Raw genomic sequence first — 16,894 nt, forward strand, 5'->3', positions numbered from 1 at the left:
GATTTGATGGGCAGGATCAGAGGAGAATTGATGCACATTTTGCACAAAACCACTGATGAGAATTCACTGTGGATATAATTTCTGTAGATGTGGTGCGTAGCACACCAATTTCAGATTCAATGTTTTACTTGCTCCATCACGCCAGAATTTCAGGGAAAAAAAATAAGCGGTCTGTCTTTCATGGAAAATATCGGCAAAAAATAAACCAGAGGAGGAATAAAAACTCAAAAAAGAGGTAGGGTTTTTGGCACAATGTAAAATTAGATCTAAAAATAAACTTTGCATTGTTGGCACTGATTATGCATTTTTGTAGTATCTATACCAGCTGTTGAAATTACTGCTGATTGTTATTGTTAAAACCTTTACACTCTTAATGCCTTGATTATGTGCATATGCTAAATTACATTTGTCCATTTGTTCAGAATTGTCAATGAGGTGCCTTTGTGTCTTGCTATTTATCTTTTTGTTCATAGCAGCTTCCATTGGAATCCTTATTTTATCGTGCAGTTTTGCAAGTTATTATCAAAGAACACTTTGGAAATGGAAAGACACCCGATGCATTTCAACAAACCAGGTATGTTTTAGATATTTGAATTTCAAGGACTGTTGTTATCTCTAGAAGGTGTTATGACCGCGAGTGAAGGAAAGACGTGGAATCCAAGGACTGCATGGTAGACCATAGGATGGAGATAGGTGTGGTGCAGCCAGGGTGGGCTTGGGGACACAGTGAAAACCAAAGCGATAAGATGCTAAAGCTCCACTTCTTGTCTGGTTCTGTGTCTCTGATTCAGATTGTTAGACATCTGGCAGCAAAGTAGTTATCTGACTACGTCCCGTCATAAATTGGGGGACTGCTTTGTGGAGCACCTCCGCTCCATCTGCCAAAAGTGGAACTTCCTGGTGGCCTGACATTTTAATTCTGATTCCCATTCCATTCCAATATGTCAATCCATGGCTTTCTGTTGTGCCGAGATGAGACCATGCTCAGGGTGCAGAAACGATACCTTAAATTCCATCAGGGTAGGATCCCACCTGTTGGCATGAATTTTGACTTTTCCTTTCAGCAATTTTTTTCTCTCTTCCTCTCCTCTCATTTTCATTTCAGCCCTCTGGCCTCTTATCTCTTCTCACCTCCCTGTCACCTCCCTCTGGGTCTCCTCCTCTTTTCCTTTTCCCTATGGTTCACCTTCCTCAGGTTCCTTTCTCTCTGGTCCTTTATCTTTCCTAGCCACCTGGCTTCACCTATCACCTTCTAGCTAGCTTCCTTCCCCTCATCCCCCTTCCTTTCCAGTCCTGAAGAGGGATCCCAGACTGTTTATTCACTCCCACAGATGCTGCCTGACCTGCCAAGTTCCTCCAGTATTTTCTGTGTATTGCTTTGGATTTCCAGCGTCTGCGGAGTTTCTCGTGTTTGTGATCTATCTACGTCACTGGGATCTTCTGCACTTGGCAATAGTCTCAGTGGAGGAATCATTTGATTTTATGACCACACTAAAATGCCAATTTCACAGTCACTGAGTTATTCCAGAATTATAAAGAAATCGGGAAAGCAGTCAAATTAGCATATTGACACTATTCTATCATTCAATCATTATCTTAAATTCATTTAAATATATATATATATTCTTCAGTAATTTCCTACTCTAACAGAAATTCTCAATCTGACTTTTGAGTTCTAGGTTTTTATTTTAATTAAGTATTTGGTTACACAGCCTAATTGTTACATATTGACATCAACCTTAAATTATGTTGCTCTAGTTTTAAGCTAATTCTCTCTTATTTGGACCTGCCATTAGAACGTTAATTTCACTCTATCTGCCTATCAGCACCTTTAATCACCCTAAGCACTTGGGTTAGATCACCTTTTAAATTCCCCTCCACTGATGCTGAAAATGTTTATTAGAACATCCTCCCATTATGGTTCAGAGACATTGATCTCATTCCATGCTTAGAGAAGCTCCAGTGTCACTTCTGGAGTGAAGTTTCCAGTTTCCAGTTTCCAGCTGCCCTCGTGGCCTCTTTCAGAGAGGTTGCTGTACGTTCAACTAGAGCCAAATTTAAAAGCAGTCTCTTTTCAATGAAGTCCACTGGGAGGCAGATTGAGACTGACTGAAATCCACTATAATACTTTGAAAGAGGACAAACCTTCACTGAATCTGTTTGGGCTGAGTTTCAACTTGATTCCTAGAGGAGGGCATGCATACTATTTTAATTCTGTCAACCTATTGTGATTTTAACGATTGATACCACTTTCTTTCTGTAGTATGTAGCTTCTAATAAAACAGGGTGGAAAAATAAAACCACAGAGTTGAGAATAGGAATTACTAAACACATTAATCTTAATCATAATACTGCCGTAAAGCTGGTTCTGTGGGTTGGAAGCATTTCAGCTGGACGATTATGGCTCTGTTTTGTGCATGCCTGTGTGTATGTGTGAGTGTATTGAAGGTTATGTAAAATGTAATGTTGTTTTAGGCATTGCTGAGTTTTTATTTATATCTTGCAAAGATAAAGACATTTCAAAAATGTTTTGCATGCGAACAATCTTAATGGATGACCGGTTATGGTCATTGTATGCCTCAATTCCAGATCTTCCACTGGTTTTGAAGAAGCAGCGCTGACTGAGCACCAGGCTTCCATGGTCTTAGTATTTACAAGGGAATTCCATACAGTAGTCCATTGTCTGTGTTATCCCATTGCACTGTGTTAGACTCCTAGAGGGATACAGCATGGAAGCAAGCCCTTCAGCCCATCAGCTCCCTGTTTTCTATAAATGGATCACATCCTCTATTCTTCCCACATTCCCATAAACTTCCCATATATTCTAACACTCACCTACAGTAACTTAGGGGCAATTTACGGGGGCCAATGTTGTAGTGTGAACAAAGTCACTGGAGAGGCACTGAAGCTAGTGGATATTGAAGTGATTTGTTCAACAAAAATGAGCACCAGCCATCATATTGAGACACTCTTGCAGGAAGAGGCTTCCTGACCTGATATTACATGACATTTTTATATGCTACAGATCAAAGTTAACAGCAGACCAATTCTATCTACAGTGCTTCCTTTGAATTACTTATAGCTTTCACGCACCTCCTTCTTTGCACCCAAACTCCAGACATGCAAAATGAATGTTGATCAGTATTGTTTGGTTTGCAATTAACTCCAGTCCACAGCCCCGGGTAAACTATTGTTCAGGACTGCATTTTAAATTCAACCTACAATCCACATTCACATCTGAAGATTGGTTGCTGATGAGGTTAATATTTACTATACAGTCAGCCCTCCTTATCCGCGGGTTCTGCATGCACGGATTCGGCCAACCGCGGATCGGGAAAACCCGGAAGTTCTCCCTCCAGCACTCGTTGTTTGAGCATTGTTCACCTCGCGTCTCGTTTGTTCGCTACTTGTGTAGTGAGTGAGAGGAAGGAGTTTAAGGCTAGTAAGGGATGGCTGGCTAGCTATGTAAAGCGCTACAGCCTCAAGAACTTAAAGATCACGGGGGAATCGGCATCAGTGTTCCCAGAAGAGCTACGATGGTTGCGTTGGTACTGAACACATACAGGCTTTTTTTTCTTGTCATTATTCTGGTATAATACTAATTACATAGCATTTACATTGTATTAGGTATTGTAAGTAATCTAGAGATGATTTAAAGTATACGGGAGGATGAGTATAGGTTATATGCAAATACTACGCCATTTTATATAAGGGAGTTGAGCATCTGCGTTTTTTGGTATCCATGGGGGGTCCCGGAACCAATGCCCCGCGGATAAAGAGGGCCGATTGTATACAGTACCCTCCAGTGTTCACCCTATCACCAGTTAACCTGCAAACCTGCATAACTTTGAAATGTAGTGGGAAACAGGAGCAGCTGGGAAAATCACAAGGTCACAGAGAGAAAATACAAACTCCATACAGACAGCACTGAAGGTCAAGATTATACCCAGGTGTCTAGCATTGTGTGATTCTCCTTCTCAGTAGTTTTACTGTGTTTGTGGCCCTCTTGAGATCCTCAGTGTGTCATTCTCCATTCTCACCTACATGTAGAAAGGCTTGGCCATTCAAATAAATTGATTGCTGAAGTTATCAAAATCAATGAATGCCGTAAAAATTTCTTCACATCTTTTGATAAATTGGTAACAATGAAATGATATTTGACAATTTACAGGGACAAACATGTTGGCAAGATGTATTTTAAATCTTCATCTTTTGTGGATTACACAAGAAAAGCAACAGAAAAGCTGGGAATGGATAGTTCAAAGGTTAGTGTTATGTAATTATTCAAGTTATGAGAGCTACCACTTGCATTGAGAACAGTATGCTGTACCATTTTAATGGCAGGTTAAATAACAGGAATTGCATACACCACGCTGCTATTTGGCATTAAATGTTGCTGAAGTGTTTAAAAGGTTTGCCTCCGCTGCACAAATAATTAAGGTTTTGATCATAACTTCTTTCATACAGTTTTACATTTGACAGTAACTTGTATAAAGTTATTTGAGTACTACTTGAATTCAAAGATTGCACAGAGAAATTTAGCACGCAAGACAAAAACAGGAAAAGATGACATCTTTTAAGTCAGGCGGCATCTTTAGAAGCAGAAAAAAGGAGATCATTTTCAGGGGAAGATATTCAATGGAAGATCATCGGCTTGAAAAATTAACTCAGTTTTTCTTAATGCTAGTCTTCTGTGTCCTTACAAAGTGTTCTTTACTAAGCTGCGGTTTTTGGCATCTGTGCTATTTGGTCAGATTGGTTTGGAATTTGGATCTTTGCTGCCATTTCACTATGCTTAAAAAAGTAGGGTATTCCCTACAGTCAAGAGAGAACGCATGTTCTTTCTGCCTTGGTGATTGTGCCTACCGCCAGCCGTAAAATTAACAGGCCACACAAATTTTGAAATTTGTAAATTCCAGGACAGGTGGAGAAAGGTGACGGTAGCAAATAAGATGAGTGGGAGAAATACTTAAGTTCCTTTTATTAATATATTTCAGTAGAGAAGTCCAGTAATAAAGCAGTAAGAAATATTGCTAGTTACCTTGGCTGTTATCCAAATGCAGCGGTCAATCAAGCGTTGTCAATGAAAGATCAGACTGCAAGAGAAAGTGTGCCTGCTGTTTCCTTCAACTGGATTCCAGGGTTTTTTCTGGAAACAATATATTTATAAGACCTTGTCTTGCTCTTTTATTAGTGGTTCAAACTTGGATTCATCAAGGAAGGGCCAACTTAGTATGTGTTTCCAGGAAAATCCATGATATCTTTGCATTTTTTGCAAAGAACCTTTTTTATTATTATTTAATTATTTCTTAATGGAATGCACTGATTTCAATACACATTCAAATTCCTTCAGTTAAAATAGCCCTTTTATTCAATGTTTTCCATGTGAACTTTCAGATTTCTGGACATTGGGGAAGGTATGACTTGTACAAAAAGGACAGATTACAACTGAACCCGAAGGGGATCAATATCCTCGTGGGCATCTTTGCGAGAGCTGTTGGAAAAGGTTTAAACTAATTTGGCAAGGGAATGGGAATTAGAGTGAGAGGACTGAGTATGGGCAGTTAGTCCCCAAGTCAATGCAGTGTGAGGAAGGACAGGCAGATGAGAGAACAAAATTGCAGTCAGTGGGATGAGTTGAAGTGTAGCATGGGAGAAAATTGAAAAGGGTGATGAATACAGGACTGAAAATGTTATATTTGATTGCATGTAGTATATGGAGTAAAGTAGATAACCTTGTAGCACAGTTAGAGATTGGCAGGTATAGCATCGTGGGCCTCAGTGAGACATAGCTGAAAGAAGATCATAATTGGGAGCTTAAATATCCAAGGATATACCTTATATCAAAAGGACAGGCAGGTTGGCGGTGGGGGTGTGTTGGCTCTGCTGGTAAAAAAAAATGAAATCGAATCTTTAGGAAGATTATATTACCATAAGAGCAGAATTAGGCCATTTGGCCCATAGAGCATTCTCTGTCATTTCATCATGGCTGATCCATTTTCTCTCTGAACCCCATTTTCCTACCTTCTTCCTGTAACTATTCATGCCTTGACAAATCAAGAACCTATCAACCTCCGCCTTAAATACACCCAATGACTTGGCCTTCACAGCTGCCTGTAGCAACAAATTCCACAGATTTACCACCGGCAGGCTAATGAAATTCCTCCTCATCACCGTACTAAATGGATGACCCTCAATTCAGAGGCTATGTCCTCTGCTCCTAGACTCCCCTCCTTTATAGGAAACATCCTCTCTACACCACTCTATCTAGGTTTTTCAACGTAGGAGGAGCGTTTGATGTTTCTGGGCCTGTACTTGCTGGAGTTTAGAAGAATTGTGGGACAGGGGAAGATCTCATTGAAACCTATTGAATATTGAAAGGCCTAGACAGAGGGTGGTGAATCTGTGGAATTCATTGCCATGGACGTCTGTGGAAACCAAGTCATTGTGTGGATTTAAAGCAGAGATTGATAGGTTCTTGGTTAGTCTGGCCATCAAAGGTTACGGGGAGAAGGCAGGAGAATAGAATTGAGGGGTTAATAAATCTGCCATGATGGGCTCATTGGACCAAGTGGTCTAATTTGCTCCTATGTCTTATGGTCTCACTTCAGTTTATGGATTAAAAACAAACTGAAGTCAAAAAGACAGATATATCAAACCACAGTAGCCAAGCCTGTAGTAGCACACACAAAATACAGCGAAATTCAGCAGGTCAAGTTTGTTTCAAGATCTAAGATGTCCTATGTTACAAGAATAAATATTTAAAAAATAATTGGGTGGATTTGTTCTGGCAGAGAAGGAGTTGTTGGTATGCTGTTTCTTAGAGTTTTTTTGAGTCCTCTGATGAAATTGTGTGGACTGTCAGAAAATAACACTGGATTCCCTACTGCCTACTGAGATTTATCAAGGAATTAACAATTTATAGGTTGTATGATCTGTATGAGTTAGTTAATGCAAGAGAAAGTACCAGCTGGAGATTTTGTTTTGAGCTCTGTTTAAATTGGAGGGTTATAATCCATGAAGGATATGGTTAAAATGTAAAGAATGTTCATGTACTTATCTTCCCTACCCCACCTGTAGACTTTACAGTTACCTGTTATTGTGCAAAGGATTGGATTGATGGTGAAGTAGGTTTATATATGTTATCACACCATGGCTCAAAGAGCCTATACTGTTTTGTACTGTTCTATATTTCAGTCTCTGTCCGCTGGTGATCACATCATCCTGTCTATTTCTGAGGCAGTTTTCGAGTCAGGACATATAAAAAGCACAATAATCTTTGACATGTTGTTAGTGAGTAACCAACTGTACAATTTTATGAAATTGGTGAAAATGAAAGGTAGATCTCATGTTTGGATCTTTTGACTATCTTCCTCCCAAAGAATTTTTGCATCCAGTTTTGTTTATATGTTTTGTGTCCATAGTATCTTTCACCTTAAGTTGAAAGAGAGGTTTTTGGAATTATAAATCAGTAAAAAACTTTTTACTTGGTTCAAAGATGTTTTCCTAGTGGCTTTAAGTAATGAGTGACTTATTAAACTGTCACTAGAGTGAATAAACATCCCAATAAGGTGTTGCACGTTCAGGACTCTGGCCAAGTCTGATGAGTTCTTTATTGTTGTAATCACAAAATAGAACCATTTAGGTGTAAACTCCTTTTAATACTGTGAAATTGCTGTATTTTAGGATCGGTAGTAATGTCTGTGGCAGGGTGGAGATAAGTATCCACCAAATGAGGTGTAGGGCACTCCTTCGCTGGCCTACAGGTCACCCTTGGGCAAGGTGTAGCACCTGTTTACTCCCCCCACTCCGCCCCCATCGCCCCTACCGCCCCTGATCAGGATCACGCCAACTCTGGGAGCAAGTGTTGGATAGTTATATGAGCAGCTGGTGCGTATCACAAGTCTTGGTTACATGACCAGTGACTCCCGGCTGACGGTCTCTGAAGAGTATTCACAATGGCTGGGGCCACCCATCCTGTAAAGACACTGCCCAGAAGAAGGCAATGGCAAACCACTTCTGTAGTATAATTTGCAAAGAACAATTATGGTCATAAAAGCCACGATTGCTGACATCAATATGATACGGCACATAATGACGATGCAGTCATTTTGAGAAAAGAGTACATGCCTTCAATGCCCAAAGAACCTACACTTGTAATTTCTCATCATTGGAGAAGATTCAAGTGCAGAGATATAGGGGTTAGAGTGGAGAATAGAGATCACTGGTGAAGAACTCTGGGGTGCAGGGTGAGGACCATGGCATAGGGATTGATGGAGAAAATTGAAGATGCTGATTTCTGGGCAGAGGAGAAGAGGAATAAGGAAGTGTGATGGGAGAAGTTTGGGACCCTAAAAAGGAAGGGAGCTGGAACATATTTGAGGAGCCTAAGAAAAGGTCAGTAGTCAGATATGAGAATAAGTCAAAGGAACAGATGGAGAAACACCTAAGGGGTGTTTCCTTAAGAGCATATCCTTAAGAGAAGGATGATTGTGATTGGGTGGGATTGGAGACTGTAGTGGAGGAACTGCATGGTGGCGTAAAGATGAGACTAAGCCAACAGATATGAACTTATTTTAAGGAAGATCAAAAAGTTTTTTTTTAACTGCAACTGTTGGAAATCAGAAATAAATCTAATTCAGGAAAATTTGACAGACTTCCAACAGCCACCATATCGGAATGGGCTAGTTAACTAACGCTGGAACAAACCTCAGTCCTCTAATTAAGACCTCTGGTGCAAGCCCAATGCCTTTTGTGAACACATGGATAAAAATCATGGGTTGTTGGGAATAGAGTAGGATGAATGGGAACTGGACAAACATTAGCTGAGCAATTTCCTTCGAGCTTTAACAATACAATTAAACCAAATTTTATGCCTGGAGTCTCTGGCATTTTGCCCTAGTTTTTTCTCTATTAAGTTATGCACTGGGAGATTTGAATTCTTGAATATCACGAGTTTAAGAGTGACTTCGTGATGATACAAATTCATGTTGAAAAGCTTTCAGAGCTCGAAAGCATTCTCACAAGCTATGTTACAGATGTTTTCAATGCAGAAAAAAGCAAAGATGTTTAGAAAGCAAAACTTTATGCATACTGTTGCATATTTATAAGTACATCAAAGTGGGTTTTCCAATCCTATTTGTTTTAAAAAGGGAGATTTTATTTCCATAGGCGGAATCCCAGTCAAAGCTAATTTGAAATAAAACTCAAATTAAAGTTCATTTATTATGCAATCTGTTAGTGTAGGTAGGAAAAGAAACCGATTTGAAGTCTGGATAGACATTGTGTTGCCTGCGACTTTTCAATCTGCATTCAAGATCTGTTTGAGTTCGAAGAATACCAGTCATTTAGTGACGAAGAGTTCCTGCTGATTTCCCTTTTCACCTAATGGCTCCCAGATGTAGGTTATGCTGGCAGAACTATATTTTTAGCTACTGTTAGTATGTGATGATGAGTTGATTTCTTGAACTGGTGCTGTCTTTATGGTAATAACAATACCAAGATGATGTAAGAAAACAAATATCAGATTCTAACAAAAAACACAAGAGATTCTGCAGATGCTGGAAATCCAGAGAAACACACTCAAAGTGCTGGAGGAACTCAGCAGGTCAGGCAACATCTATGGAAATGAATAAACAGTTGTGTTTTGTGCCAAAGCCTTCATCAGGACTGGAAAAGAAGGGGGAAAATGTCAAAATAAAAAGGTAGGGAAAGGGAAGGAGGTCAAGTTAGGAGGTGATAGGTAAAGCCAGATGGGTGGGAAAGGTTGAAGAAATGGCTGAAGAAGGAGGAAGAAGGGGAGAGTGGACCATGGGAGAAAGGAAAGAAGGAGTGGCAGCAGGGGGAGGTCATAGACAGGTGAGAAGAAGATGTAAGAGGCCAGAGTAGGGAAAAGAAGGAAGGAGGGGAAAATATGAAATAATGCTGGAAGGAGAAATGGATGTTCATACCATCAGGTTGGAGGTTACCTAGATGACATATGAGGTGTTGTTCTTCCACCCTGAGGGTGGCTTCATTGTGGCATGGACCGACATGTTAGAATAGTGATTGGAATTGTAATTACAATGTTTGACCACCGGGGCATTCCACTTGAGCTGGCTGGAGCAGAGGTGTTTGATGAAGCAATCCCCCAATTTACCTCATGTCTCGCCAATGTAGAGGAGGTCAGATTGGGAGCACCAGACACAATAGACGACCCCAGCAGATTCACCTGGAAGGACTGCTTGGGGCTCTGAATGGAGGTGAGTGAGGAGGTGCTGCTGCTTGCAGAGATACATGCTAGGACGGAGATTAGTGCGGAGGGATGAATGGACAAGGGAATCACAGAGGGAACAATCACTGTGGAATGCGGTGAGTTGGCGGAGTGGTGGGTAAAGATGTGTTTGATGATAAGATCCCATTGAGGATAGTGTAAGTTATGGAGAATGATGTGTTGGATGCTTAGCTCATTGGGGTGGTAGGAGAGGACAAGAGGAATTCTATCCTTATTAAGGCTGTGGGAGGATGGGGTGAACGCAGATGTCCGGGAAATGGAGGAGATGCTGTTGAGGGTAGCATCAATGGTGGAGGAAGAGAAACCCCATTCTTTGAAGAATGAGGACATTTTTGATGTTCTGAAAAGACAAGTCTCACCCTGGGAACAGATGCAGTGGAGACGAAGGAATTGGGAAAAGGGAACAGTATTTTTACTGGACGCGGTGTGGGAAGCGGTATAGTCAAGGCAGCCATGGGAATTGGTAGGTTTATAAAGGATGTCAGTAGACAGTTGGCTCCAGAGATGGAGACAGAGAGATCGAGAAAGGGGGGAGGTGTCAGAAATGGATCAAGTAAATTTAACAGCAGGGTGGAAGCTGGAGGCAAAGTTGATGAAATTGATGAGCTCAGCATGGGTGCATAAAACAGCACCAGGAGCATCAGGAAGAGTTGGGGAGCATGACCTGAGAAGGCTTGGAACATGGACTCTTCCATATACCCATATATTGTTGATGGTGAGGATCAGTTCTGTCAGATGGAGGAGGGTGGTGGTGGTGGAGTAGAACTGTTTGGGTCTCTTATGGAGAAAGAAGCGGAGAGCTTTAAGGACTTCTTGGTGGGGATACAAGTGTATAGGGACTGGACATCCATGGTGAAAATGAGGCAGTTAGGAACAGGGAATTGAAAGTTGTGAGGAGATTGGGTGCATGTGAAGTGTAGTGGATGTAGGTGGGAAGGGACTGAAACAAGGAGGATAGAATGGAGTTAAGGTATGTGGATACAAGTTCAGTGGGGCAGGTGCAGACAGAGACAATGAACATACCTGGATAGTCAGCAATGAACAACTGCAGATAAAATTTCATGCTATGATGAAAGATGATTTAGAAATGAATGTTGCACTGATAAATTTCTCATTATGTGCCTGTCCTTGTGATAGAGGTATTGGAAAGGGAGGTACTGCCAAGGTTATTTTGACTCAAAGAGTTGTGAACAGATTAGTAACACAGATGCACTTAACTCAGAACTGTATGTCAAGGTTATAGCAGAATAAGAAAATTCCACACTGTCATCATCAGCCAGCGTTGGTTATTTTCCTTGGAATCAAATATTCTTGTTCTGAGTGCTTTGCTGTTACATGAATGGATACGGTGGAAATTACCAGAGTATATTCGTCACAGGTTAGCACTGAATTAGGAAATATCAACCCAGTCTCAGGTGTATCGCATAAGGAATGTGCTGAGTTCATTCCAGTTGCCTCCTCATAGAAAAGGTAAAATGTGTCCATTCAAGCTGCAATCAAGCACTGATTAAAAGTCTTGTTGAAGAAATTTCATGTAGGTAGATTGGCCTTCTGATTTTCAGTGGGGCATATATTGAAGTGTTGGAAGCTAGTAAAAAACAGGTGTAACTACATAAGTAAGAATTCCCCTTCCTCAAAACACTTAATCTACTGAATTCCATTAATATTTATGTTGTGTAAGTAGGTCTAATATGCCATAATCACTCATGCACCAGCAAATCCCCACCTCAAACTTGAATAGAAAACTAAAGGAAACAGTTTATTCATCAGCTCCAGTGGACTGAAAAGCTGAGATCAATAGTGAAAAACAACAGCCAAGAAGGTGGTTCTGCAATGCTTCATGGAGAGTGAAGGGCATGACAAGGCACAGAAGAAGTCATCATTATCCTCTGAAGCCAAGGAAGACCCCGCTCTGTGATATTTACTCATACCACTGGGTCCAGACTTCTGAGGTTGAGAGAGTGTAACTGTCCCAGTGCAATGCTTTTTCCACTTTACAAACTCTCCCGTTCAGGTTTCACTGTCATCGTCAGACACAATGGACAACCATCATGCTGCTTTGTAAATGCACAAAATTAGTGCAGACACCAAGTGCAAATAATACAATACTTCTGACAACTGCATTTTCCAAATCTTCATTTTCATTGTTATGTTCAGGAACCTTTAGATTCTGTGTAGTTTCTAACTTGCTGAAGTAGTGAAATTGTTTGATTTTCATTCCCTGTTGCTGGCATCTCCAAACCTGAATGCTTGAAACTGCAGTGAGCAGTTCTAAATCTTCTTACTGCTTTTTTCTTGCCAATTCTCAGTGACAGAAATCATTGCATTTTGAACACAAATACGCACAACTATTTAGAAATTATTCACTCTAAGTACAGTCTTAATGGCTACACAAGTTCATGCGACTGACACGAGTTAGAAGCTGTTCAGCAACGGTCTTCTGTCCCAATTAAACGGTATAGTGTTCCAAATAAACAAGGGGAATCCGAGCTATTTTCTTGATTCATTTTTGTTCTTTAGGAGTTGTCCGAAATAAGTGATCAATTGATAGCCAATTAATCAGATCCCATTGTAATTTCATTATGTAAAGGTTTTAGTTCAGAAAAATAGTCATCTGGATTTTATTTCTTAAAATGTAGTACTTTCCTCTTTAATTCTCTTGTTACAAGACTCTAATGAAGCCAGTGGCAAACATTATCTGCTGGATATGTAGAACCAAGATATATATTTTGCTTCTTTTTTTAAAGAGGATATTTAAATTAGATCCTTTTTTTTTAGCCTTATGCCATTCAACAATGGTTACAGCAACATGCTCTTATCTAGAAACATTATCATAGTAAAACATCCTAAGGTGCTTTTCTGATCAAAATTCACTCACAGAGCTGATTAGTATGGCCCTTATTCATTCTGTTTTTTCTCTGGGAAAATGATGAACTGGAAAAATATATAAATAAATGGCTGAGCAAATTTTTCTACAGCTTGGGAAGATAATTCAATAATTTAATTCCTTAATATTGTAATGGCAAATTCAAACCATATTGATACTGTTTAGCAATAAATGACACTGTTTTGGTTGATGAAAAGATGTCTTTATTAAAGTAGACAGGAAATTTGGCTTTGTCAATAAACATTCAAATTGAATTAAGTTATGGAAGAAACCTTCAACAGTTCAGTTAAAATTCTAGAAATGTAAAAGACCCCTTTTAAAATCTGTTCTCACACTACAAGAGTAACTGTCAAATAATAGCTATTAATGATCACCAGACTGTTGAGGAAATGGGATTAAGGGAGAGGGAGGGAACATAAAATTGCCCTAAACACGGACAACACTCTATTGTTTATATCATACATTATGTTTTTTCGATCATGTTTTACAAGATGTTTGGAGGAGTTATGAGATTACTGGTTACGGAATCAATGAACTTAAGCTGGAGTTCCCCACTAATTTGCAATTTTTTTCAACTGCATCCTTTTGAACCCCATTGGGATATATTTGCTTCTTTTATTATTGATGAGCCTATATTCTGTAGAAAGTTGTGAATCACAGTGAACAGGAAGGGCTGAAATATATATAATCCTCTTTCATTGTTCTAAATTTAACAATAAATTTCTGATACTTAAGATCCATTCAAACTAAATATTCTCTGTTTCTGTGCCCCAAGTTATTATAAACACTCAGTGGTCACTTTATCATGTACAGGAATGGAACCCGGTGAGGTCTTCCACTGCCATAGCCCATCCACTCCAAGGTTCGACGTATTGTGCATTTAGAGATGCCCTTCTGCATACTACTTTGTAACATGTGTTTATTTGAGTTACTATCACCTTCTTATCAACTTGAACCAGTCTGGCCATTCTCCTCTGACCACTCTCATTAACAATGCCTTTTTACCCACAGAACTGCTGCTCACTGGATACTTTTTTTCAACCATTTTCCCAACCTGGGGTCCATGGACATCTTGCTTAATGATATTGGCATATAGGAAGTTGGGATCCCCTGATCTGGAAACTGTTGTGTGTGAAAATCCCAGGAGATACTCAAACCACCCAGTTTGCAACTAACAGTCATTCCATGGTCAAAGTCACTTAGGCTACATTTCATCCCCGTTCTGATGTTTGGTCTGAACAACAACTGAACCTTTTGACCATGTCAGCATGCTTTTATGCATCGAGTTGCTGCCACATGATTGGCTGATTAAATATTTGCATTAATGAGCAGGTGTGCCTAATAAGGTGGTCACTGGGTGTATTTTATTGAGAACTTTTTGTAACTTGCAGAGAATTATTGTTAATTTGCAGAAATTTATTGTTTACTGTGCTTGGCGGGACTTAATTAAGTCAAGAACTAAGCATGATAAAGTTACGATCCAATAGAACAAAATGGCCCAGGCTTCCTATTCCAACAGTTAATGTACATAGTTACTTTTATATAGTACCTCCTTTTTGAAAATGCAAGAGGGTCACTGATTATTTATCGTGTAAATTGAAATTTAACTTCTCATACTATGCTGCTTCATGTAGCAACAAGCATTGTTTAATCATCTAATCCAGTCTTTGATTTTGAATACTGGAATTCTCTAAAAGTTAACAGGTGGACTGTTCACCTTATACAAACTACAGAGAGTTGTAAACTTAGTCAGCTCCATCATGGGTACTAGCCTCCATAGCATCCAGGACATCTTCAAGGAGCAGTGCCTCAAAATGGTAGCATCCAATATTAAGGAACCCCACCACCCAGTACATGCCCTCTTCTCATTGTTACCATCAGTTACGAGGTGCAGAAGCCTGAAGACACGCACTCAGCGATTAAGGAACAACTTCTTCCCCTTAGCCATCCAATTTCTGAATGGACATTGAAACCATGTGCACTACCTCACTACTTTTTATTTCTGTTGTTGTACTACTTATTTAACTACCGGTATTTGATATATATACACACACACACACATATATATATATATTATATATATATATATATATAATGTAATATATTCTATATTACATTGTATTACATTGTACTACTGCCGCAAAGTTAACAGATTTCACGACGTATGCCGATCATATTAAACCTGATTCTGAAAATAACTCAGAAGAGTGGTTTAACTATTAAATAGTTTTAAGTCTACGCTGTTTAAAGTATTGAGTAAACCCATGGTTTGCAGGAATTGTTTCCACAATTCAAAGCATTGTGCAACAGAACTGACATCCTTATATTTGATTGGCCGAAGTATGAGCACATATTCATTTTTCAGGTTTGCTGAAATGCAAACAGAAAGGAAATGTCACCCAATCAAAATCATTGAATGAAAAATAATGTAATGCTGAAATCAGGAGTCACATGCTGCTGTAATCAAGTCACTCAAACAATTTTTCAAATTTCCAGCAAGAAGTGAGGGAACTTTTTGCTGAAAGCAATGGGATCTGTCACTCAAAAAATCCCAGGTTCATAATTTTTGGCTGAGAATGATTGAAAGCATATGAGAATTCCTAGCCACAACTTGCCCAATCAGCTAAATGTACAAGTGCCATAAAATGACTGACGATAGACTTAAAAGACTGAAGAAAATAGATGGATGTAAACAAACACAGACTCCGAATAAACTCATAAACTGCATTTATTGAGTGTTTTTTTTTACCTTTGATAAGACTGGAGTAATTCACATTATAATGCAATGGAGGGGTGGTGTATTTCTGTTATGTGTCCAATCAAGTTTTCGTTTATCTTGTAAGTCAAAACCTTAAACTTCTTAAAATTACACAAGGCTCATTTGCACTGTTACTATGTTCCAATATGCAAATGTCCTTGCTTAATGACATCCAGAACTCAGTGCAACCCAGCACTGCCATCCTCCACTTCAGCTCCACCTGCAATCCCTTTTACCACTTCAGAAAAGTGTAAGCAAGCAGTTGAGAAACTGGAGTACACCAGTTGCAACCTTCCAAGAAACAATTTATTTTCTCTCTTTCCTATATGCCTTAATTATTCACCCTCATATTTTACCTTAATGTTGTCCTCATTTTGAAGGTTAAAAAGGGGGAATCTTTGGCTTATTACACCAGCAGAAATACATTTCGCTCCATTCTACTTTGAGCATTGGACATCTTTCCGTAGTTATATAATGAGTAAAACCATTATCGAGGAGGGGTGCAGCACCCCTGGTATGTCTTGAGCCAGGAAAATGAGGGTGGTCAATGGAGGATAGCCGCACACCAGATCAGCCACTCCTCTGCTCATGCACTGTAGCAATTCTGCAATAAATATTTCCAAGGAGCAGTGTGTCTGCCAAATTATCACAAAGATTTTCAAATCAGAATCAGGTCTATTATCATAAATGTCCTAATTCTGCTCCTATGTCTTATGGTATGTCATGAAATGTATTGTTTTACAGCAGCTGTACAGTGCAATACATTCCCCTCCTCCTTCCCTCTTTTCTATGGTCCACTTTCCTCCCCTATCAGATTCCTTCTTCTCCAGCCCTTGATCTTTCCCACTCACCTGGCTTCACCTATCACCTTCCAGCCAGCCTCTTACCCGTCCACCCACATTTTTAGTCTGGCATCCTCCCCCTTCCTTTCCCATTCTGAAGAAGGGTCTCAGCCTGAAACGTCAACTATTTATTC

At 39.6% G+C, this 16,894-nt stretch overlaps 1 protein-coding gene across 3 annotated transcripts in view; it reads left to right on the forward strand.

Moving 5' to 3' along the window:
• Positions 1-16,894, forward strand: part of mettl25 (methyltransferase like 25) — a 90,983-nt gene that overhangs the window by 60,943 nt on the left and 13,146 nt on the right. For 2 of the 3 annotated variants that reach the window (XR_012100638.1, XM_073059625.1), the window contains exons 8-9: positions 474-574; positions 4,172-4,265. Coding sequence is in view for 2 of the 3 variants with exons in the window: in XM_073059625.1 (XP_072915726.1) it covers positions 474-574; positions 4,172-4,265 (195 nt within the window). In the remaining variant the exon portion in view is untranslated. The remainder of the gene's footprint in view (positions 1-473; positions 575-4,171; positions 4,266-16,894) is intronic. The other variant, XM_073059626.1, reaches the window with a different exon arrangement.

Source organism: Hemitrygon akajei, chromosome 10, assembly GCF_048418815.1.
Source record: "Hemitrygon akajei chromosome 10, sHemAka1.3, whole genome shotgun sequence".
Lineage (NCBI taxonomy): Eukaryota > Metazoa > Chordata > Chondrichthyes > Myliobatiformes > Dasyatidae > Hemitrygon > Hemitrygon akajei.